General features: G+C 43.9%; 1 protein-coding gene across 2 annotated transcripts in view; it reads left to right on the top strand.

Annotated features, from left to right (window-relative positions):
* Positions 1 to 24389, top strand: part of LOC139369496 (tyrosine-protein phosphatase non-receptor type 5-like) — a 29610-nt gene extending 5221 nt beyond the window's left edge. The window contains exons 2-15 of one of the 2 annotated variants that reach the window (XR_011627044.1): positions 863 to 968; positions 2447 to 2732; positions 3501 to 3623; positions 4366 to 4458; positions 15027 to 15280; positions 15531 to 15723; positions 18512 to 18596; positions 18724 to 18803; positions 19066 to 19203; positions 19312 to 19422; positions 19909 to 20069; positions 20677 to 20790; positions 20942 to 21450; positions 21589 to 24389. Coding sequence is in view for 1 of the 2 variants with exons in the window: in XM_071108748.1 (XP_070964849.1) it covers positions 2454 to 2732; positions 3501 to 3623; positions 4366 to 4458; positions 15027 to 15280; positions 15531 to 15723; positions 18512 to 18596; positions 18724 to 18803; positions 19066 to 19203; positions 19312 to 19422; positions 19909 to 20069; positions 20677 to 20790; positions 20942 to 21035 (1725 nt within the window). In the remaining variant the exon portion in view is untranslated. Of the gene's footprint in view, positions 1 to 862; positions 969 to 1052; positions 1104 to 2446; positions 2733 to 3500; positions 3624 to 4365; positions 4459 to 15026; positions 15281 to 15530; positions 15724 to 18511; positions 18597 to 18723; positions 18804 to 19065; positions 19204 to 19311; positions 19423 to 19908; positions 20070 to 20676; positions 20791 to 20941; positions 21451 to 21588 lie in introns of those variants that run through there. The other variant, XM_071108748.1, reaches the window with a different exon arrangement.
* Positions 24390 to 25818: the final 1429 nt, after the last annotated feature.

Raw genomic sequence — 25818 nt, 5'->3', positions numbered from 1 at the left:
CTTCCACTCGTCTGTCCATCCACTCGTTTATCCTTCCACTCGTCCGTCCATCCACTCGTCCGTCCTTCCACTCGTCCGTCCATCCACTAGTCTGTCCATCCACAAAGGACCTTTGTGAACTTAAACCATCACTTTTGATACAAAACCCTCAATGCTGCAACACGTGTGTGTGTGTGTGTGTGTGTGTGTGTGTGTGAGGTGTGTACGTACGTTGCCATGGCTACTGGCCAGCCCGACTGGCGTCATCACTTCAAACCCACCTTCGCATCGAGCGGAGAGAGAAAAGGACTGAAGAAAAGGACTGAAAGCAGCATCCCTCTGTTCAACACTCGCGCTCACACACACACACACACACATGGTGTGGTCTCATATTCCACTGAGTTCACCACATTCATTCAGCAGTGCAGTAGAGGAGGAGGGAAAGGAGAAGAGGAATAAAGAGAGCTAAACTGAAGCACGCGGAGCCTACAGATTGGGCTGGGCCCGTCTGACTGTTTGATAGTCGGTCGGACTGTTTTGCTATGTCTGACTGTTTTCATGTGTCTAACTATTTTGTCTGTGACTGACTGACTGGGTCTGGGCCTGGTTGGCGTGGTGAATGAGAGAACGAGAGAGAGATTTAGTTTAGTGGTTCACAGTTCACCTTCCATCTCCATCCTCCTCTAATCACATCCCAGCTGGTGACTGGCCAGAATGATACTCTGGTACATCTAGAGCTTACACTGGATTACTAATATCCTCTTCAAAAGGACCACTTTATTTTACTGCCTGTTATATATTTGTGCGGATGGTTTTTGGATTCGACTCATACACAGATTCGAAATATCTGTGTAACTGAGTAAAACCTTTTCTCTTCTTCCAGGACTGATTCATACAGCATGGCCAACAACTGGTGGTTGCCACAGGATACAGAATTTGACTTGATCATGTGATCTGTCCTCCTTCCTGTACCCTTAGACCTTCCAGAGGTAAGTCACCTGACCTCCTCAGACTTCCTCATTGGCTGGATGGACTCGGGCGATTCAATAAAACAGCTGAAAAGTAAACAATGACCAAACTGTAAAGAGAACATGTTAAACAGCAGAATGGTTGAATTCGTGTCGGTAAGTATCTGAAGTGAAATAGATTACAACTGGAAATCGACCTGGATTGAGACATTCTCGAACCTGGTTTAATGCTACTGTACATGTTGTGAGAATCTTAGTTTCGACGAGGAATCTTTTGTTCGACAGAAGAACAGAACGTACCGTACGGAGAGGTCCTATTGAATCGCGAGTTCTAATTTGTCATTCTGTGGCACCCTAGACATCCAGTCAGAGAGGACACTGTGTGAGGACAGCATGGCTCTGACTACCAACGTTGCTCCATATGATAGGGAATATTGTTATTTAGAGCGTTGATATTAAGCTCTGCGAGGGGTGTAAATGTGCCACAGACACACACAGCACAAACCACACACAGGCACATACGCACACACACACACATATGGAGGGTTGGCTGACGTGTGTGTGTGTGTGTGTGTGTGTGTGTGTGTGTGTGTGTGTGTGTGTGTGTGTGTGTGTGTGTGTGTGTGTGTGTGTGTGTGTCAGGCAATCAGGCGAATGAGCGGCACCCTTACTAATGGGGAAAGACAGATGAGTGGTACAGAAAAGGACTCTGAATAGACTGCTGATTGAAAGAAAGAAATAGATGAATAGTGTACATGTGTGTGTGTTTATGTGTTGTCAGTGGATGATTATGCCTGGGAAGGATGAGAGGCACTCTGTTGCCATGAAGATGGATGGAGCTGTAAACTCCTCCCCTGATACATCCCTCCCTCTGCAATAGAGCTCACACACACATACACACACACACACGCACACACGCACACACACACACACATGCACACACGAACACAATCCCAGTAAGACAAGAGGATTCAGAGATGCAAGCCACTCACACCTGAATAGGCCAGCAGAATAGACCGACACACACACACACCAAGCACTTCAGGCTTAATGCGAGTAAAACACACACACCAAGCACTTCAGGCTTAATGCGAGTAACTCACAAACACCACATTATTGAACTGCAACAGGCTCATTTCCTGGATGGAGGTTTCGCCGAGAGGATTCATCTGCATTTGTGCAGATCATGGCACCCATCACATTACTGTATTGTTGACCTACCTGCTCCCCTCCTGTATTGTTGACCTACCTGTCTCCCCTCCTGTATTGTTGACCTACCTGTCTCCCCTCCTGTATTGTTGACCTACCTGCTCCCCTCCTGTATTGTTGACCTACCTGCTCCCCTCCTGTATTGTTGACCTACCTGCTCCCCTCCTGTATTGTTGACCTACCTGTCTCTCCTCCTGTATTGTTGACCTACCTGTCTCTCCTCCTGTATTGTTGACCTGCCTGTCTCCCCTCCTGTATTGTTGACCTACCCGCTCCCCTCCTTGTCTCAGGGGCATCATGACCAGACGACTGAGCAGCTCGACTCGTTCCCAGACGGAGGACTCCGTCTTCCTAAAGCCAGACGAAGACCCCATATGGCTCGATGACCCTCCAACGACAGACGGCGACCCCTCTCAACCAGGAGATGGCCCCCCAGGCCTTGATGAACCCCCAGGACCAGGGACAGGTCCCCCAGGGCCCCAGAGACACCCAGAGGAACTGTGGAGGGACAAGTTTTACACCATCGTCATGGGGATGCACTGGTGTGCCGTGTTCTGCACAATTTCCCAAATCACGGTGGGTCAGCTGAGATGCTCCCGACATTATTAACAACAGGGCACTAGGATGTTGTAGAAAAATGGTTCATAAATGCCAATAGACGTGCAGTGCAACCACAGTTCGAAAAGGCCTAGCTGTGAAAGTAGCTGTTCTTGTCAGAAACAAAAAAAATTCTATTCAACTTCATCGGGGTGGCAGGTAGCCTAGTGGTTAGAGCGTTGGGCCAGTAACTGAAAGGTTGCTGGATCGAATTCCCGAGCTGACAAGGTAAAAACCTGTCGTTCTGAACAAGGCAGTTAACCCACTGTTCCCCGGTAGGATGTTATTTTCAATAAGAATTTGTTCTTATCAGACTTGCCTAGTTAAATAAAGGTTATCTACTGGTTTGCTACGTGTAGGAGCAGATCAACGTTCCTTCTGATGCAATATTGCCCGTCTTGTTTCCTAAGTGAATGAACAAGAAAATATCCAGGCCTTTTTTTGTAGGATACTGTCTGTTTATGATGTGGTCATGCTGGGGAAAAAGACAGGTGTGAAATTAGCACTTATGCAAAAGTCTAGGTGAATGAGGGCCTTATTATGATATACTGAAGTTCACCACTCTACATATTCGTTATGTTATTAAGACCTCGTGTGTGTCTGCTCCTTAAAATTGCACTTAGCCTACTTTGCTTGTAAATATCCCTTTATATCTGTTGTTTTTAAGTATGTGATTTCATTTGTATGTATTGTGGTTGCTGCAAAATGGCCTCATTGAGAACAGTCTGAATCCAATCCTGCCCGCAGGGTTATTGGGCCTTCTTCCTGGTGGATGGTAATGGGCTTTTCTCAGCCTTCTACAAATCCCTGCAGCTCCTAGACTTCTACCTGGGCGTCCTCCTATCATTCAACCCTGTGTTTGGAGTGGACGTGAGTAATTGGACCCACCGGTATACTGACATTGCAACACAACACAAGCCTATAAAGTGGTGGCATGCAGAGGAAAGTTTGATAAAGACTTCAACTGAAGTTGACATTACACAAAGTGTTGTTTTTTGGGGGGACTTGCTAGTTCATAGTGTTTGGAGAGAAAAAAAATCCTGGCCAGATTACAAAGTTAGGACATACCATTCACTCATTTCCACATGTAAAGCAGAGACCCTATGATTGATTGCAAACTCTAATGCTTGACCAGTGGAGGCTGCTGAGGGAAGGATGGCTCACAATAATGGCTGGAATGGGGCGAATGGAATGGCATCAAACACATGGCAACCATGTGTTCAATGTATTTGATAACATTCCACCTACTCTGCTCCAGCTGTCACCACAAGCCCGTCCTACCAAATGAAGGTGCCGCGAACCTGCCCCGGGCAACATATTGCTCTCTGGTGTTTTTCTGGCTTCGGTGACTTTGTGTTGTGTACATGTCCGTTACTGACGTGCTGCTTACTGTATTCATATAATTTTAGTCTGGTTGAAGTCATGTGACTTGTTTTGTCTGATACTGATGTGTTGATGCTTCTGTCTTGGTCCAGGTCTCTCTTTGAAAAATAAAAAAATAAAAAAATATATATATCCCAATGAGACTAAAGGTTAAATAAATAAAAGATATGAAAATAAATGTTACCGGTATGCATGTCCCACATCCTCTCTCTGTGTGTCTGTTAAACAGTCCCTGTGCGTGATGGCGGAGGTGGAGAAAACCAATCACTACTGGGTCCTCCAGGCCACCGAAGGCATTGGCATGGCTATCATTGTCTTCATGGTAGGTACCTCTCACACACACCCTGATGAACGCTGCGGTGTGCTTTGCACAGAGCCGGGTGGCCCTGTACGCTAAAGCAGGTTGCATAGGGTCCCGCAAATTACGCAAGGGCCCCGCCTCCCCCTCGTGTCAAAGCGGGTGTCAATGTTTACAACGCGGATGAGAGGGTGAAGCGTAACTATCCTTCTGGTCACGAAAGGAGAAGAAGAAAAAACACCACGAGAGTGAATTGCGGGAACAGCGATCAGGTAAACTTGTGTTCTCTCCTCTCCAAGTTTGATGTCCGCAAATAACAGTAACGTTAAAGTTGATGTGCTAGGTTGCAGTGCATCTCTCTCTCTTGTCTGTCTGTCTCGCTAACCTAGCTAGGCAGTGCATCTCTTGGTCTGTCTGTGTCTTGCTTGCTAGCCAGCCACTTCCAGGGCTTTGTTCTGTGACTTTGTGCCAGACGAAAGTGAGAGTGAAACACAACTATTTATTACGTTTGATAAACGCCGACAGGCAACGGTGTTTATAAAGTGCAGCTCGGAAAAGAAAACCGCGTCGCGCGTGAACATGCGTTCATACCCTTTGCGCCGGCTCGAAATGAAACTCACGCTTTCCAACAGCAACCTCTGTGTGGGACCAGTCCAGACAATATATGGGTGTGATTGCACATAATTTTAAAACAAGACAATGATTATCTAGTCTCTCAGTCAAGGTTTAGTTACAACTCTGGACTAATGCAAGATGGAAAGCAATGAATTGATACTGACTATTGATTTATATATTGAATTTAAAATGTTGATTAGCTGGACATACTGGGCATTACAGATCTCTCAGTAAATAATAACCATCAAGTATTATGCCAAGCCATAGTATAAATAGTATTTTATATTTGAAAATGTATAAAAGGAAATCTGGGGGAGCCAGTTTGAATGGGCCTGATGCAGCTGATAAAATTAATAATAGTAATGTTATCCATAATTTACAGGTGCTATGCTTATGTTTGTCAGTAGAGGAGATACTGGATCATCATCCAGTACAAGCACAAGCTCAGTTGATCCACATCCAGCCTCAGACAGTACTAACTCAGACCCAATACAGCCAGCTTCAGCAAATACTAACACAGACCCAGTACTGGCAGCTTCAGCAAGTACTAACACAGACCCAATACAGCCGTCTTCAGCAAGTACTAACACAGACCCAATACAGCCGTCTTCAGCAAGTACTAACACAGACCCAGGTGAAGTACAGGCAGCCTCAGCCAGTACTAGCACAACCAGAGGTGTTCAGCCAGCATCAGATACAAGCAGCTCAGACCCGACTAGAACAGTTGCATCTCCACCAAATAACCCAGCAGATTGGCCCCCCAGTCTCAACAGACTTTATGACGACTGAGTCAGTGCGCATTCAAACCAGGACTGGATGTATTTATTTTTTTACCCTAAACACAATTCTAGAAGAGGTTTCCATTAAGGCGTATTACAGAGACAGCTGTCAAATGGGGAAAAGATTACCAGGAGCTGGCTTTTTTGTTGTTGTTGTTGCTGTAAGCTATTTTCTATCAAAGACTACAACATAATCAAGGAAGGTGTGAATGACTGGTCAAATATCAATATTCTGAAACACCATGAGTGTAGTCCTGAACACACAGATAATATGATTAAGTGGAGAGAACTTGATCGGCGCCTAAGACGGAGACAGACTCTCGACCAGATACAAATGACAATTTTGGAGGCTGAAAGAAAGAGATGGTGGGATGTCCTTACACATTTAATAAGTATAACCCAGTCTCTGGCTGAAAGAAGCCTAGCATTCAGGGGTTCATCAGAAAAAACTCTTCCAACCAGGTAATGGAAACTTCCTAAAAGAGGTTGAATTACTGGGCAATATTTGACCCCGTTATGGAAAATCATCTCAGCAAAATGAAAGATGGCGAGACGCATGCTCATTACCCTGGGAAGCGCACACAGAATGAGCTGATACAGATTGTGAGTGACACGATTCTGGAAGCAATAGTGACTCAAGTAAGAGACTCCAAGTACTTCTCCATTATCTTGGACTGTACACCTGACATTAGTCGCCAGGAGCAAATGTCCATTATTCTGAGAAGCGTGGCTTTTAAGGGAAAGCCAGAGATCAAGGAGCACTTCCTCGGCTTTGTGAACGTTGAGGTTACACTGTCATCGTAGATGAGCTGAACGAGCAGAAGATTCCATTTGAAGATGGCAGAGGGCAAGCTTATGATAATGGGGCCAACATGAAGACCAAGCACCAAGGAGTACAAGCCAGACTGCAACAAAAAAATCCCAGAGCCGTGTTGGTCTCATGTGGAGCACATACTCTAAACCTTGTCATCGCAGATGCTGCCAAATCTTTAAAAGATGCAGTTGGGTTTTTTGGGGGCACACAAAGATGGGAGTGTTTTGATGAAACTCGTGAACATAACCGTGAAGTCAAGGTGGGACACACGATGGGAGAGTAGGCTCCAAAGTGTTCATGCGATCAGGTATCAGGCTTCAACAATCCTGTGGCCAAAGTGGACGCACAAGAACTTGCAGAGGGAGTTGGGTCCTACCGCTTCTTGATTTGCTGTGTCGTATGGCGTGAGATACATACAATGACAAACGAGGTGAACAACTCCTCCAATCCGCCTCAATGCAGTTGGATATCGCAGTGAATTTCATCTCAAATGCAAAGGCCTCCCTCACTACATACCAGGAAACTGGATTCTCTGAGGCCCAGACAACAGCCAAAAGCATTTGTGAAGAAATGGATGTGGAAGCTGTTCTGAACGAGAAGAGACTGAGAAACAGCAAGAGGCATTTCAGCTATGAGGCTCCGGATGAACCAGTGACTGATGCATTGAAAAACCTTGACGTCAACTACTTCAACATGGTGGCCGACTCTTTCAACCAGGTAAAACCGAATATGGAGTGCTGCTGAACTTCAGCACTGCCTCTCAGATGTCCAGTGAATCTTTAAAGGCTCACTGCATGGAAGTTGAAAACACTTTATCCTTCAGAGATACACAAGATTCAGGATTGACCTGATCTGCCATCAGATAAGATGACTGCCTTTGAGCTGCTTTCCTTTCTCTCTGTGAGGAAAAAGCTGGAGGAACTCTTTCCTAACCTCTGGACGGCCCTAAGAACTGCAGTCACCCTACCAGTAACAGTAGCATCGGCAGAGAGGAGCTTCTCAAAATGAAAGCTCATCAAAAGCTACCCGAGGTCTTTTGTGTCACAGGAACGTTTGAGTGGTCTGGCCGTCATGACCATAAATCATGACGCGGGGAAACACGTGTCCTGTGATGACATCATTGATGATTCTGCCTCAAGAATGTACAGGAGAGGATTTTTTTTGATGGTAAGATTTTAAGTCAAACATTCAAATGTTTACACACTTAGTAACACTTAAGATTGTGTGGCAAAGAAGTGCGTTTGTGTAAATGACTGCTTAACTAACTATGTGACATACTTTCTCATTTTCCTCCAGACAGTCCAGATAGACTGGTGCCCATGCTGATGCTGAAAATGCCCAGGCTGTAGAGGGAGCCAAAATTAATCACACAGCTGTATAGGTTTTAACTTACTATTTTGAGACGGCAGGGTAGCCCAGTGGTTAGTGTTGGACTAGTAACAGGAAGGTTGCAAGTTCAAACCCCTGAGCTGACAAGTTACAAATCTGTCGTTCTGCCCCTGAACACTGTTCCTAGGCTGTCATTGAAAATAAGAATTTGTTCTTAACTGACTTGCCTAGTTAAATAAAGGTTAATAAATAAATAGCTGCACCCATTGCTTATAGGCTTATCTTTACATTGTATAGCTAAAGCTAATTGTATAATATTGTGAGGACTGGACTAATTACCAGGCAGCAGAGCCAAAGCTCAGTGTTATATTTCATTATTTTCTACATTTTATATTTTCTACAATTTCTCATTTATTTCATGTTAATATTCACTTATCTTAAGATTCTATAGAAAATGTTCTATTTAATAAATATTGTCTGTTTATACCTCATTCTGTTCTGTATAGGTCCAATTATTCTTAGACCGAAAGATGGAGCAAACTGTTTTAAAGGAGGGAGGATTGTAGTGGGCGCACTGGGGTGCCGGTTGTGACTGTGTGGCAACGACAAATGATTTACATGGCTCACGGGGTCAAGTAGTAGGGCCCCTTAGCAGAATTTTTACTTAGGGCCTGAGGGAGGTCAGGACCGGCTCTGGCTTTTGCAAGTGTTCATTTTTACATTTACAGTTTGGTCATTTAGCAGATGCTCTTGTCCAGAGCGACCTACAGTCATTGCATTAAACTAAGGTTGGTTTCTAAAAGAAAACCAGGTCACAGCCAGTCAAACGTTTCTGTCACCGTTACTGAGAATGTTGTTGTAGTTAAGGATAGTTAAGTTAAGGAGGTCTTCAATGGATTTCGTATTTGTATCAAGATACCTTTTGATGTATCTTTGCCGAATTCTGGCAAATTCCAAGTACTTTTACTGTAATATTCACAGTAACTTACCACCAGCTTCCTATAAATTACTGTCATATCAGAGCAACGATACAGTACAATACTGTAAAATGTGCCTACTATACTGTAAGAGAGTAAATGCTACTGTAATCATAATATTGGTATTTTACAGTATTTTACTGTAATTACATGGGATTGGTGCAAGCAGGTTGGCTATTAGGTATTTTTATATTACAGAATGTTTATGAATATTTGGTGTTTTATATCACTTGCACTTCTAGAGGCCTAAACAAAGGCTTCCAAACCAAAAGGTCTTGGCAAAGCACTCAACCAGTAAAGGTTTAAAGGTCCTGAACAGTCATTCTGAAAAGTACTTTTTCTCTCATGTCTAACTACCAGAAAGTTTGAAAAGACAGGCTGAGTGGGCGGGGAGCTTATATTCAGGAGCTCGCCTTGACTGACAGCTCTTTGAAACGCCAAGCAACTTGGATTCAGTGAGCGGTGTTGCAGTAAAATTATCTCAAGCTAATTGAGTGATACACAAAGCAACTCAAACAACATTGAAATTGCATCTATGATATCAAAAAAATGTTTTTATACAACTCCTGTTTGGCATGTCTCTTGTGATACGGTTCACAGCAGCACTTACTGTTGACACCAGACGAGGATGAAAGGGGTAACATATGTATCTTTGCCATAAATTAATAGTGTAAACTTTTAATTATATTTGCTGACACCTTACACTCACATTTTGGCACTAGTAAAGTAGCTATCTAGCTATATAAACCACGGTCCTCTGCAAAAACACCTTCTCCGATGTTGGTTACAAGACACTACTTATTTAAATTAGGTAAGAGAATATTGGTGTATGAAAGTTAAGGTGATGTCACCTTGTCCCTTAATAATGAATCAAAGTGTTTGACATGGGGGAGGGGACCAGTAACTTTCAGATCAAACTTGATCAATGTAGAAGCAACAGTCATTTTTCAAACTTTGGTCATCCTACTTTGATCTGGTTTCCTTCAAATATCATCGTATTTCATGACAACATGATTTTGACTGTTCGTGAGCTTTAAGACTTGCTGCCACTGATCTGTCTCGAATCATGATTCTCGAGTCAGTAGAAAGAGTAGTTAAAAAATAAGGAATCGTTCGCTAACTGAACATCACCTATCATCACATCTACACGCTCTCCTACTCTCACATTTTAACAGCTGTTTGTGACCAGACTAAAAAAATCTCTCCAAGCCAAACCTTCATACCATAACCGCTAACCGCTACACACAGCCCTTTATCGTTGTCACCGTATTAGCTAACATCATAGTCAACATAGCTACTATAACTAATAGGTTAGTAAACCCACAACTCCAATCCATGTGTACAGCAAGCAGGTTAGCAGTTACACTGGCAATAAATGACTATAACCGAAAGCTTACATCGACTTGGAAGAATTGGAGTGTTAGCCAGCTAGCTAACATAAATGGCATTCCTCTCTGAGTCAGGTTGTTGATTAGGCTAAATTAGCTGCATTAGCTAAATGAAAGGGAAAAAATACAACTAAATATGGCTCTCTCTTTTTTAAGAAATGTATTTGTTCAAAACTCAACCATTTTATTTTTCTCTCTTTGAGTCACTTCATTTTATGCACTGCAGTGCTAGCTAGCTGTAGCTTATCCTTTCAGTACTAGATTAATTCTCTGATCCTTTGATTGGTTGGACAACATGTCAGGTCATGCAGCAATGGCTCTGATAGGGTTGGAAGACGTCCTCTGGAAGTCGTCATAATTACTGTGTAAGTCTATAGAAGAGGGTGAGAACCACGAGCCCCCTAGGTTTTGTATTGAAGTCAATGTACTCAGAGGAGGACTGCTCTTTCAATGGCATAGACTGACCAGGTGAAAGCTATGATCCCTTATTGATATCAATTGAGACATGGATTGTTGTTGTATGTGTGCCATTCAGAGGGTGAATGGGCAAGAAAAAGATTGAAGTGTCTTTGAACAGGGTATGGTAGTAGGTGCCAGGCGCACCAGAATTAAGGCTGTTCTGAGGGGAAAAGGGGGTGCAACTCAATATTAGGAAGGTGTTCCTAATGTTTTGTACACTCAAATTATTTAGTATAGTTTTATCTAAAAATGATTTTAAAAATTGACATTTTGCTGAAATTCACTGAGTTGAATGATCCTCCTCTGAGGAACCTCCACTGCTATACAGATCGTTCCTATCTTCACTTGCTATAACAAATAGCTGTTTAGGGGGCAGGGTTGTTATGGCTGAGCTCACTGCAAATTCAATAATGGTCAGATCCTTATCCTCACTCGGATCAATGGCATGTAAGTACTTGGTACCATCAGGACCTACATGTATATCATCTTTCCCCTAACCGCCTGCTAATACGCTTCTCATATCAAAGTCAGTTGGCCAGGTCATGCTCTTGACCGCTTGGGCATTTTAAACCTTTTGCATTTATAATTTTCAAAGATAAGGATACAAATGGTTTAATTCGAAACAACACATTTTGACAAAAAAGCTTATTTTGAAAATCTATATAAATCCGAATTCAACAACAGTTGGACTGATACTACAGCCTTCTTAGACTCAGTAACCCTGAATCAACTATCAGCAGACAAAAAAAACGAACCACTAAAAATAGAAATCACCTCAAAAAGAAACATTAGACATTGTTAAAACGTTAGCGCGGAGAAAAGCACCAGGTATGGACAGCTGTCCCATAGATTTTTATTTGACATTCAGGGACAAAGTAGCGCCCCATTTACTCAAATGACTACACACACGTCACTCAATTCGGTGCTTCTGAATTCCATGTGTCAAACAGTTCTTTAAGTTATATTAAAACTAGGGAAACTAGAGAGAATACCCCGCATATTATAGACCCATAAGTTTAATAAAATTACGACAAGAAAATAACAACAAAACTCATAAGCAACAGAATGGCAAAAGTCTTACCAGACTTGATACACATGAATCAAACAGGGTTGATTAAAAATAGAGACAAACAAACACAAGAACATGTTTCAATATAATGTAATACGCTAAAAAACAAGATGTAGATTTATCAATAATGGCTGTTGATGCCAAAAAGGCTTTAGACCGTCTTGAATGGCCTTTTCTAAGAAAAACATGTGAAAGCCTTCGATTTTCCAGCTTAAATAATACATGACATAACTTTCTGGAATTTTCCAAGCTGCTTAAAGGCACAGTCAACTTAGTGTATGTAAACTTCTGACCCACTGAAATTGTGAGACAATGAATTATAAGTGAAATAATCTGTCTGTTAACAATTGTTGGAAAAATGACTTGTGTCATGCACAAAGTAGAAGTCCTAACCGACTTGCCAAAACTACAGTTTGTTAACAAGACATTTTTGGAGTGGTTGAGAAACAAGTTTTAATGACTCCAACCTAAGTGTATGTAAACTTCCGACTTCAACTCTAAATATGTTTTTGTGTTGTTCTAAAAATTACTAAAACATCATAAACAAATAAACAACATACCCTTTTCATTAACTGAACTGAGATGCTGTGATTGTTGGTTATCTGTTTACCGAAACCATAAAAAACAGATACCTTATTTACATAAGTATTCAGACCCTTTGCTATGGGACTCGAAATTGAGCTCAGGTGCATCCTGTTTGCATTGAACTTCCTTGATATTTCTACAACTTTATTTGAGTCAACCTGTGGTAAATTCAATTTTGGAAAGGCACTCATCTGTCTATATAAGGTCCCACAGTTGACAGTGCATGTCAGAGCAAAAACCAAGCTATGAGGTCGAAGGAATTGTCCGTAGATCTCCGAGACAGGATTGTGTCGGGGCACAGATCTGGGGAAGAGTACCAACAAATGTCTGCAGTATTGAAGGTCCCCAAGAACACAGTGGCCTCCATCATTCTAAAATGTAAGAAATTTGGAACAACCCAAGACTCTTCCTAGAGCTGGCCGCCCAGCCAAACTAAGCAATCGGGGGAGATGGGCCTTGATCAGGGAGGTGGACAAGAACCCAATGGTCACTCGGAGCTCTAGAGTTCCTCTGCGGAGATGGGAGAACATCCAGAAGGACAACCATCTCTGCAACACTCCACCAATCAGGCCTTTATGGTAGAGTGGTCAGACTGTAGCCACTCATCAGTAAAAGGCACATGACAGCCCGCATGGAGTTTGCCAAAAGGCACCTAAAGGAATCTCAGACCATGAGAAACAAGATACTCTGATCTGATGAAACCAAGATTGAACTCTTTGGCCTGAAAGCCAAGTGTCACTTCTGGAGGAAACCTGGCACCATCCCTACGTTGAAGCATGGTGGTGGCAACATCATGCTGTGGAGATGTTTTTCAGTGGCAGGGACTAGGAGACTAGTCAGGATCGAGGAAAAGATGTAAAGTACAGAGAGATCCTTGATGGAAACATGCTCCAGAGCACTCAGGCCCTCAGACTGGGGCAAAGGTCCACCTTCCAACAGGAAAACAACCCTAAGCACACGGCCAAGACAACACAGGAGTGGCTTTATGGACAAGTCTCAATGTCCTTGAGTGGCCCAGCCAGAGCCCGGACTTGAATCAGATCTAACATCTCTGGAGAGACCTGAAAATAGCTATGCAGCGACACACCCATCCAACCCTTACAGAGCTTGGGAGGATTTGCAGAGAAGAATGGGAGAAACTCCCCAAACACAGGTGTGCCCAGCTTACCCAAGAGGACTCAAGGCGGTTATTGCTGCCAAATGTGCTTCAACAAAGGACTGAGTAAAGGGTCTGAATACTTATGTAAATGTGACATTTCAGTTTTTATTTTGAATACATTTGCAAATATAAAAAATAAAAAAAATAAACGTTTTTTGCTTTGTCATTATGGGATATTGTATGTAAATTGATGGGGGGGGAGAAGGAAAAAGTCAAAGGGTCTCTATACTTTCCGAATGCACTGTTACATAGCTCAGAGAATCTGGCCCCAGTTTCAATCTCTATTGTTTTCCTCTCTGCCTTGGTCTTCGCTTTTGTCCACCTACTTCCTTGCATTTTGTGAACTTCATTCTGACGTTGCAGTACATGGTTGTCCGTCCAGTGCACGGCGGCGTAATTGGCTCTTTTCACCCCCCATTTGTTGCAACCTGTGGGTGCTTGACCTGGATCTGTGTTGTTGAACAGATGACAAGATGGTGGTGAAATTCCAAGTAGGCCAAATGAGTTAAAGGCATGACACGAACAAAAAAACTTCTCTAATAAACGTTTCTGGTAGAATGACATTGAAAATCAACACGGGGCCTGAAAAGCCTGGCAATAAAGTCAACTTATAGCTATGATATATTATCGATGTGCACTTAGTTGTAAGTTGGAGAAAATGCTAGACAAGATGATGAATGCTTTTGCAGAGGAGACATAAGCAACTCTGTAATCATAAACACGCACGTACCATGTTCATCCTGACAAAGTAACTTCTTGGTCTGTTCTTGCTGCAATGGCAATTCCTCTGGGAAAGGTTGCTGTGTCTTGTCGTTCGACTGTCCACCGATGAGCTCATTTATCATAGAACTTTGTGTTCATAGTATGCCTTTCCCAAACGTCTATGGCAGTGGCCATACTTGTGGGCCAAGTCCTGGGTTTGAGATCATCTGCATTGCGCTTTGACATGATGGCGACACTAAATCTGTTCTTACAGCCAATCGTCAATAAATAAGACAGATGTAGAATTACTGATATAAAGGCTTGTGGATCTGTGCCAAAGTCAAAGATGGTGGATAAATGAAGATGTCTTACTCAGGCCGTTTACTCTTGAAAAAAAGGATCACAGTTCTAGTTTACTTAATAAAGGGTGGCTCTCCCATGTCCCCCTATGTCAATTAGTTAATAGACCAATAGGTTCTAAACCTTTCTGCCAGTAACAGATCGTTTTCAGTGGTCCCCTCCCCATTCAGATGACTCCTAGACAGTCTATGAAAATTCTTGCTTGAGAAATTGCTCTTTGCTTAACAGCTTTATTTGTTTTTTTTTAAACAATCACAGTAAAGTACTTAATTGTTACCCAGAAATGATTTGATATTGAGACAAACGACGGCATTGGACACAGTTCTGAAATGTGCGTTTTGATGCTGCGTCTCCAGATCATCCGCACTGTGTGTAAGTTGGAGTACGGTGATGCGTGGTGGTCAGCGGCGACGGTGGCTGACCATGGGGACAGACGTCAGTCGGTGAGTCGCCAGCCTTCCTTCACCCTGTCGGAGTGGACAGACGCCCAGGAGGACCTGATGGACCTGGAAGCTGAACCCCAGACCCCCATCTTTGACCTGGGCCTGGACACCAGGACAGAGGGGGACATCACCACCCTCTCTGTTACACCTGTGGGCCTACAGGAGAGGTCAGTGGGGGGGGTGGAAGTGTGGTGGAGAGGTGTTCTAGGGGGAATGTCTGTGTGTGTGTATGCGTTCATGCCTTTTTCTCGCGTGTGGGGGTTGTTGTGCTTCTGCGTGTGCGTGCGCACAATTATGGCACAACGTTCTTCTTGTATGTGTCTGTACGTTTGCTCTTCTTGTATGTGTCGGTGCCGTCCTGTGTGTGTCTGTGTGTGTGTGTGTGTGTGTGTGTGTGTGTGTGTGTGTGTGTGTTAGGAGAGGCTCCAACGTGTCTCTGACCCTGGACATGTGTTCTCCTGGCTGTACGGAGCCCTATGGCTACGGAGCCCAGCTCTCCCCCAGAGACCAGACTGCCAAGGAGTACCTGAGGGAGGGAACAAACACTCTCACCCCTAGCCAGCTCCACACACGCGCTATAGACGACCAGGCCCTACAGGCTGAGTTCTATGTGAGTAAAACACACACGCCAAGGAGCGCTGTACATCCAGAGGCTACTCGAAACAGTTGGTGGGTGAGATGTGGACACAGTGAAATGCATTAGCATACCCAGCTCCATAGAGGATTCGTTACATGTTTAGACTGAGATTCTCTCTGTCTCTCTCTCTCTGTCTCTCTCTCTCTGTCTCTCTCTCTGTCTCTCTCCCTGTCTCTCTCTCTGTCTCTCTCTCTGTCTCTCTCTCTGTCTCTCTCTGTCTCTCTCGGTCTCTCTCTCAGACCAAGGTACTGTGGGTCTACACACACAATTGCATGAAGCAGGACTGTTGTACACAATCCCACTCAAGGTAGAGGGGACAATAAAGTCAGTAAAGTAGAGGTGCACACTCACAATTAGTACACAGTAAATCAAGGACAGTTGAAATGTCAGAGTAATTTTGTTGTTGTTGTTGAATTGACTCTCCTGGAGTTATCATAACCCTCAACCGAGTGATACGCTCCCTGGAGTTAGTAATGATAACTGGAGTTGATTGGGAGTTAGAACTATGGAGTAGCCACAGATGTGGGAGGGAGCGTCATTGTCATATTTCCCAGCATGCTCTCTTGCAGGTAGATTATTAGAATTGTTTGTTTCAATATCTCTGTTTTTGCATGTTTGATTTTATGCTACACAATATGTAACATACATTTTCCTAAACAAATCTGATCTGTAAGTGGTTGGATTTATTGCAATTTACTGAGAAGGCAGTTGGAGTTTAGATAATCTAGGTAGTCTCTAACAAAAGTACTGTCTTCCCTGACATGCAGAGTCATGGCTGATGTAGGACATCCTTCCTCTTAAATGGATACCAATCGAGATTGGATGTCACATTCTAAGCCTCCATAATATGGCACATTAAGAAATATGTGAATGAGACTTTACACCCTCCACCTCAAATGGCACCGTTTAAACACCAAAATATTGCTGAGTTTGAGTCCGTAGGAGTTGAATGAACTCTTGCGATTATGTTGTGAGTAAACATTACTCTAAATAATTTACTCTAGAATACTGAACAACACTGCAGAGAGTTATTTTCAGTTAATCCTGTCCTGAGTGAAATGCAGAGTTAAATATCAACACTAAATTGATCATACACAACTCTGAAAAAACAACCTTCTTTCCAGAGTATGTTTTACTCTTTTTAGAGCGGGACCAAATGTTATCTGTGGCAGAGTTACATTTTCTTCAATTAGAGTGAATTGACTTTTGTGTATAATCTAAACTCATCAAAAAAAGAAATGTCCTCTCACTGTCAACTGCGTTTATTTTCAGCAAACTTAATATTTGTATGAACATAAGATTCAATAACTGAGACATAAACTGAACAAGTTCCACAGACACGTGACTTACAGAAATTGAATAATGTGTCCCTGAACAAAGGAAGGGGGTCAAAATCAAAAATAACAGTCAGTATCTGGTGTGGCCACCAGCTGCATTAAGTACTGCAGTGCATCTCCTACTCATGGACTGCACCAGATGTGCCAGTTATTACTGTGAGATGTTACCCCCACTTTTCCACCAAGGCACTTGCAAATTCCCTGACATTTCTGGGGGGAATGGCCCTAGCCCTCAACCTCCGATCCAACAGGTCCCAGATGTGCGCAATGAGATTGAGATCCTGGCTCTTCACTGGCCATAGCAGAACACTGACATTCCTGTCTTGTAGGAAATCACGCACAGAACGAGCAGTTTGGCAGGTGGCATTATCATGGTGGAGGGTCATGTCAGGATGAGCCTGCAGGAAGGGTACCACATGAGGGAGGAGGATCTCTTCCCTGTAATGCACAGCATTGAGGTTGCCTGCAATGACAACAAGCTCAGTCTGATGATGCTGTGACACACCGCCCCAGACCATGACGGACACTCCACCTCCAAATCGATCCCACTCCAGAGTACAGGCCTCGGTGTAACGCTCATTCCTTCGACGATAAACGAGAATCCGACCATCACCCCTGGTGAGACAAAACCGCGAGTCTTCAGTGAAGAGCACTTTTTGCCAGTACTGTCTGGTCCAGCGATGGTGGGTTTGTGCCCATAGGCGACGCTGTTGCCAGGGATGTCTGGTGAGGACCTGCCTTACAACAGGCCTACAAGCCCTCAGTCCAGCCTCTCTCAGCGTATTGCGGACAGTCTGAGCACTGATGGAGAGATTGTGCGTTCCTGGTGTAACTCGGGCAGTTGTTGTTGCCATCCTGTACCTGTCCCGCAGGTGTGATGTTCGGATGTACCGATCCTGTGCAGGTGTTGTTACACATGGTCTGCCCTGTAGCACTGTCTTGGGCGTCTCACAGTACAGACATTGCCATTTATTGCCCTGGCCACATCTGTAGTCCTCATGCCTACTTGCATGAGTTTTTCAGAGTCAGTAGAAAGGCCTCTTTTAGTGTCCTAAGTTTTCATAACTGTGACCTTAATTGTCCACAGTCTCTGTAAGCTGTTAGTGTCTTAACGACCGTTCCACAGGTGCATGTTCATTAATTATGTATGGTTCATTGAACAAGCATGGGAAACAGTGTTTAAACCCTTTACAATGAAGATCTGTGAAGTTATTTAGGATTTTTAGGAATTATCTTTGAAAGACACGGTCCTGAAAAAGGGCTGTTTCTTTTTTTTTGTTGCTGAGATTATTCGTTTACAACACACACAAACAATGACACTCACACAATCATGCCCATTGCACACACAATTCAGTAGGGTCCTCACTTCCTCTAAACAGCCATACATCGCTAAGCCACATCCATTGTTCTGTTGCCATTGACAGGAAACTCCCATGAACTTTGTGGACCCAAAGGAGTATAACTACCCGGGCCTGGTGAGGAAGAACCGCTACAAGACCATCCTCCCCAGTGAGTAGAGACACTACAAACGGCAGCCATTTTGAATCCGTCTCTGAACCTCTGTCACAAATTGGTATGTAGAGGTGAGCGACAACGCTGGACACACACCTTGTAACGGTATCCGTTTATTTTCCAGACGCACACAGCCGAGTGATACTCCGGACAGCAGATGAAGAGGAGTTCCTCAGTACCTACATCAACGCTAACTACCTACAGGTACGTCTTTGTCTGCCTACTGCTCCCTCTCAGCTACTTCCTGTACAAGCAGTGCCAGCCCAGCCAATAAGAAACATACGGCAAGTGGCCGCTTCGGGCCCAGCGGCCGCTAGGGCAAAAACACTAGCATGGGTAAAACCCTAACGTGTTTGTTTTTGGGGGCAAGAGGCTTGGGTCGGCCCTGTGTACAAGTTGTTCCCATCAAGGGTCCTGTGAGACCTTCTACGTGCTCTCACTTGAACTACTGTGTTGCCTTCCTCAGGGTTATGGGGGTGAGGAGCGGGCGTACATCGCTACCCAGGGTCCTACAGTGAACACAGTGGGAGACTTCTGGAGGATGGTGTGGCAGGAGCGCTGTCCCATCATCGTCATGATCACGAACCTAGAGGAGAAGAATGAGGTGAGGAGGGAGAAGAGGGAGGGATAGGGGAGGATGGTGTGGTAGGAGCCCACTCTTCCCAGTAAATGTCCAATGTGAAACCCTGGCTATGTGTTGCCGCCTTACCAGAAATGTGCAGAGTACTGGCCTGAGGACTCTGTGACCCACGAGGGCATCGAGATCAAGGTTGTCACGGTAACCCAGGAGGACGACTACAGCCTGAGGGTCTTCACTCTGAAGGTGAGACTGATAGCAGACAGACACATACAGTATACAACCTGTACATCACTGCCATGGACATGTATAAATGATTATATAAAATGACAATGAGAAAAAGCAGTTTGAGTTATTACATTGACCCTTTTGGATTATGGACTCACTTCTCATCCACTAAGCACTGGCCTCTGAATGAAGAGAGATAGAAAAGCTGCCACAAGTACAGCCGTTGGCTAATAATATGCTTATGAAATCACACAATGAAAAACAACACCATTTGTAAAAAAATATATATATATATTTTAAAAAGTCACTCTGCGTTCCTGACACAGTCTGGCTCTGCAATCGTTGTTGTCGTAGCAACTAACACCTAGGTAACAGTTTGTATGTACATGCAGAGGATGAGGCTGAAAAAATGTCTCTGTGTCTCTGTTTGTCTCTGCGTGTGCCCATGCATGTGTGTGCCTATGCATGTGCATGTATGTGTTAATGTGTGCGCGTGTGTGTCAGTTTGATGGAGAGGAGCGCAGCCTCAGGCAGTACTGGTACACCTCCTGGCCTGACCAGAAGACCCCAGACAAAGCCCCGCCCCTCCTGGAGCTGGTAGAGGAAGTGGAGCAGGCCAGAGCGGAAGCTCCGCCCACCAGCGGCCCTGTCATCGTCCACTGCAGGTAGAGTTGGAGGATTAGTCTGTACCATAGAGGTAGAATTAGGGCTCTAGATGGATATAACCCATTCTAGCATGGACATTGCCATTGAGGGATTCCACCATTTCAAAGTAGTCAACTGGGTGGGGATTCCTATGGGTTGGGAGCGAACAGACAATGTTCAGAGCATTGCCTTCTTCTTCAAATAGGGTAGCCTATGGTTTGTAAATGATTTAATGCCATATCCGCCATCTAGTGGCCACAATAAATGAATGACACACAAGATTTGGTTCAGGACTTCAGCACTGCAGGTGGCTGTAAATCACCAATATTAGCTTTACGCTTTTAATAAACACAAGAAGAAGAAAATGGACTGCTTTGAAATGGAGATAGCCACAATGGCTCTGTCCGTGCTGTCACAGACGCCATAATGGCACAGATACAGAGATGAGTCCTCTTTCAATCTCTGGTCAGTACCATAAATGGGGCGGGTGTCTCAGTGGAATCTTTGGAAGGTCTATGCCCCTAAAGACGGACGACTTGGCAGCTCTCATGGCTTTCGGTGCATTAGTAGTTAGTCAGGTCAGAAATACAGGTGTACTACATTCATGGTTCCTCTTCCTTCCTGCAGTGCTGGGATAGGTCGGACAGGCTGTTTCATCGCCACCTCCATCCTGTGTAAACAGCTGAGGAGTGAGGGCGTGGTCGACATCCTGAGGACCACCTGCCAGCTCCGCCTCGACAGGTGAGTCTCCAGTCTGTTTTGGGCTCTCTTGCTTCACACCTGTCTGTCTTCGTCTTTTTCCTGACACCGGTCTGTTCTTTCTCTCCCATCTGACCCCTGCGTGTGTGTGTGTGTGTGTGTGTGTGTGTGTGTGTGTGTGTGTGTGTTGCAGAGGCGGGATGATCCAGACGGGTGAGCAGTACCAGTTTGTTCACCACGTCCTCAGCCTCTACGAGAAGCAGCTGTCCCACATTGTAGAGGAGTAGAGACACACCACTGTATTGTACACTGTACCTACTATACCTACTGTACTGTACCTACTGTATTGTACACTGTACCTACTGTACTGTACACTGTACCTACTGTATTGTACAATGTACCTACTGTACCTACTGTACTGTACCTACTGTATTGTACACTGTACCTACTGTACTGTACACTGTACCTACTGTATTGTACAATGTACCTACTGTACCTACTGTACTGTACAATGAACCTACTGTACTGTACCTACTGTATTGTACAATGTACCTACTGTACACAGTACCTACTGTATTGTACACTGTACTGTACACTGTACCTACTGTACTGTACACTGTACCTACTGTATTGTACAATGTACCTACTGTACTGTACACTGTACTGTACACTGTACCTACTGTACTGTACACGGTGCCTACTGTACTGTGCACTGTACCTACAGTACCTACTGTACTGTACACTGTACATACTCTATTGTACATTGTACCTACTCTATTGTACACTGTACCTACTGTACTGTACCTACTGTACTGTACCTACTGTATTGTACACTGATAGCTACTGTACACGGTACCTACAGTACTGTACACGGTACCTACTGTACTGTACACCCATCTCAATGTCACCCTTTAGCACACACAACCACAAAAACAATAACAGACTATGTCAGCCTCATCCAGCCCCCTTCCATTTCAGAGGCCCACGTACGAGAAGCCCAATCCTGACGTAAATTCCTTAATTCGGCAAGAATTTGACTGATTTGATTTGCAGACCATGCTCTAAGAGTAGCAATGACTACATGTCTGTCTGGCCCCACTTCTAACGCAGACATTTGTTGTCACACTTGACAGAGGTCTGTCCAGTAGGATATTTGATAAGATATGTCCCGTCGAGTGCCATGTTAGATTATTCAGACTTCTCCAGATAAGAAAAAGTCCTGCCTATATTCACGGTGTTGTAAAACAGTCTCACAGTGAGGGACCACCAGTTCGTCTGAAACGTAAACCGCCAACTAGCTTTTCTCTCCTGTTACAACAAAACCATCTCCATACGAGCAAAAGATGTAGAAAATGTCAATGCTCAAAGTCTTGTGCTCACTTGGCCTCTTCAAATAAACACAGTACAGCAGGCCTTTCGAAACTCCTGGTGCTTCTCAGGAGCCACCTCATCTTCAGGTTTCATGGTGCTCCTTGTTCATTACCACTGACTGAGGCATGTGCCATAGATCTCTATGGAAACACCGAGGAATGTAACCGTTGGGTAACTAGGCATTGTGTGCAGTCTCTTCAGTATTACAGTACCGTGCGTATGTGCAGTCAGTCAGTCAGTCAGTCATCATGATCTCCATGGTAAATCATCAGACATCATAGCCTCATAGACTTCCACCAGCGTTGTCAGGTGACCACCGAGACTTGGGGGGGGGGGGGGGGGGGGGGGGGGGGGGGGGGGCGCGTGTGCATGTCTCAACTTCTGAGTTCACACATGAGAAGTAATGGCTGGCACATACAGTAGCATAGGAATCCAGAGACGGAGGTGCAGATCTACTAGTGAAACGTGCACCTGTTACTTTTTTTCCCCCTCACGGAAGTCAAATAGCCTGGGTGCCAGTCTGTTTCGGCTCGCTTGCCAAACTCCTTATGGTATTGTCATGTTTTGTCAATTCAAATATAGTCTGCAAAAGCAACAACAACAAAACAGATCTGGGACCAGGCTAGAAGATCAACATGAAAGTGCAAAAGGGTACAAATGTAAAAAGGTTGCAAGAGGAAACAAAACCTCTAAACTGGACTTTAATGGTTTAGCTTTCCTTTAAACGTTATTATTCCCCTCTTAACAAAGGATCCAGGTGTTAATGATGATGGGTAAACCTGACCCTCCTGACCCTGCCCATCAGCGCCCTCTCTGTGGGGTTGGGATGATGATAACCTCTGCTGACAACAGTACCCTGAACACGTGCGTGACGTTAGCAGCCCATGATTGTTGTATAGACCGGCCAAGCCTACTCCGTATAAAGCACAATAGACCAACTATGGTTGTCTCTCTGATGTTCAGCTGTAAAATGTTCATTTCTCTGTGTCGTGTTTTGACTGTGTTGACTTAAATGGATTGCATGTGCTGTATGGGACTCTCATATGTCCGTAATCAAAGCGAAAGTGATTGGTTGTCCAGCTTTCTGTTGTAATAAGGGTTCTCCGATTATCTTGCTTGCTCTCTGCCAATGCTTTTGATACAGTTTGCTTTTGTGAAACCAACCAGAGATATTTTTAGAACCGTTTTTTATACAATCCTTTCGAGTAGATGCCTTGTGTATATTTTCCATTTACACCACAATGGAATGTAGCTCATACTGTGGTCAAACCATTGGTTTATATCGCAAGATTTGACAGAAACAAATGTGACAACTACCCAAGTTACCTTACAACAAAAAACCATTGATTGTTTTGTCTTCAGTATGACTTTGATGCCTCTAGGCTTTGCTTCAATATGCTTTGCTTTGTGTGTCCTTGAGGTTTTTTATCTCGTTTTCTTTTCGAGTTTTACCCCAGACCCAGTTTTTACACAGTCCTCACACATTCCCCATCTGTGGTTTCAATTGAATTCAATCGCATATAAAGGAAAACCACACTATGGGTTAACTCTAAATGTTTATGCCAATGACGAACAGCTTCCGGGCCAGGATTTGAATGTGGTTGACACCTCCGATACTTAACATTGACCGACTGCATGGTTTCCCCTTGGCGCGTAATTGATTACATTGTGGCCTGTGAACTCCAGGCCAGACTGACCTCACATCGACATGAGAAATATCAACTACGCGTAGGACAGCTAAAACAATGGGATTAAGAGTTGTATGGAAGAAACCTCTAACGACTCTCATCTTGATTGAATGCAACTGGTCCATTACAGCGAACACCCAGCAGGAGACAATGTCACTGGTTTGTTTTAAATGGGCATCTCACAAAGTAAAATCCTCTGATTGAAACGGCCGTGACATGTTGAGTTTTGCAGATGGAAAAAGAGCTGAAGTGGAACCGCTAGGAACTTGGAGAAGTTGGAATTCAACTATGAAATCCTTTCCTGATAACGCTCATTGCAATTGATCCAACCGCTTTATTTTGAGTGCTTGTTGTCTGTGCTGCCAGGTCTTATTCTGGTGATCATAGTGAGGGAGAAGATAATTGAAATAGCCAACCCAGTGAACAAAATTGGTTGAAAATATGTCTTCTCAAACAGTTTTGCTCACTGGGGAAACTATCAGACATACTCCAACCAACCAGCAAACAGCCTACTCTTCTCTGCTACTACAGTATTGCTTTTAAATTGTGAGTTTTTGCATCCAAATAAAAGTAGATTTTCATGAATCTGTGTTGTCATTTCTCTTTAGAATGCCTGCTGTAGCAGTTGTCAGTACACAACTATAACCACTAGATGCCAGACTATACAATGTAATACAGTGCCATACAACGACTACAACCAGAGAGAAAGAGGCGAAGCGAGAGGGTTTACTCGACCCAAAATCTGTCCACGGAATTTTTGTATGGAGGTCAATGAGAGAGAGTCGAATTTAGGCAACTTAAAATGTCATTCCTCATTTGCTACGCCCGGCTAATTTGTTTGAATAGAAGTTTCGTAATGGTTATGTTGTTACGAATGCACTGATATAAGTGGACACCTGGCATTTCGGCAACTTAAAAAAAAACGTCATATCGGAGTTGTGACTGTTGTATCTGCCCTTTCATTGGCTGGAAGGATCTCACCTCCCTCTGCCTGCCTTCCATCGTTGAGGACATTAATTTCCATTGTTAGAGCGGTCACTTGTTAATATATCATCTGTGCTATGACACATAAAGACCATCCCATTTTATTATGAGAGCAAAATAACTCACAATGAGCATTGACCACCACTACAATTGTAGGATTTTATGCCTATAAATATTCATATGGATCTAGTGTTGATGCTGTTACTGTATTTCTTGGGTAGGCCTTTTATTAGACTGTATTATATGTTTTGGTTCTCTCGGGTATATGCAATTTTTTTCCTTTTTGTTCCTTTTTTGGTTAACTGGCTATTCTTTATTTTCATTCACCCTGTATTGAGCCCTATTAGAGTTAGTATTTGACTTGGCTCTATATAAAAATAAAATTGATCCAATTTTGTGGCTCTTGACATTCTCATGAGATGCGTCTTTATTTCACTAATGTCAAAGTAACCCGAAAAAAATCCTAAATTCTTTACAATTCAAAATGGTGGTTAGAGAGTTGATTTTTTTCATTCATTCCGTGGTCTTACAGACAAGGGGGAGATGAAGAGGGACATCACACAGACCAAACCTAGACGTGTCCTGGGATCACAGGCAGCCGGCCAGCTGGTGGCACCTTAATTAGGACGGCTCCATTCCATTCACTCCATTCCAGCCATTATTACGAGCCGTCCTCCCCTCAGCAGCCTCCTGGGCCCAGGATTCTGCACACCCATCCACCAACCTTTAAATCGCGGTTGCACAAAATAGCCTTTTCCTTTCTAAGCGACAGTGCATGACCCCTACGGTCCCTGAAGCGTGTGAGCTCTTGACAGCATGTTGCGCCGCACGCGAGATCAAGGAATAGTCGTGCACGTCTCCTTTAAAACCAGTGTCCCTTTAATCCACGGCTCAGAAGGCTGACGTCAACTAACCCCTAAGCCGCGGACTCCGATTGGCTGAAAATGACGTCAACCTGATTTTTTTTTCTCTCTCCCTTCTGAACCATGACCTCATCCTTAGTTCATTTTAGTGCTAAAGGCACCTT

The sequence above is a fragment of the Oncorhynchus clarkii genome, chromosome 2 (genome assembly GCF_045791955.1).
Source record: "Oncorhynchus clarkii lewisi isolate Uvic-CL-2024 chromosome 2, UVic_Ocla_1.0, whole genome shotgun sequence".
Lineage (NCBI taxonomy): Eukaryota > Metazoa > Chordata > Actinopteri > Salmoniformes > Salmonidae > Oncorhynchus > Oncorhynchus clarkii.
The sequence above is the reverse complement of the archived record's forward strand: the minus strand, read 5'-3'. Positions and strand labels throughout refer to the sequence as shown.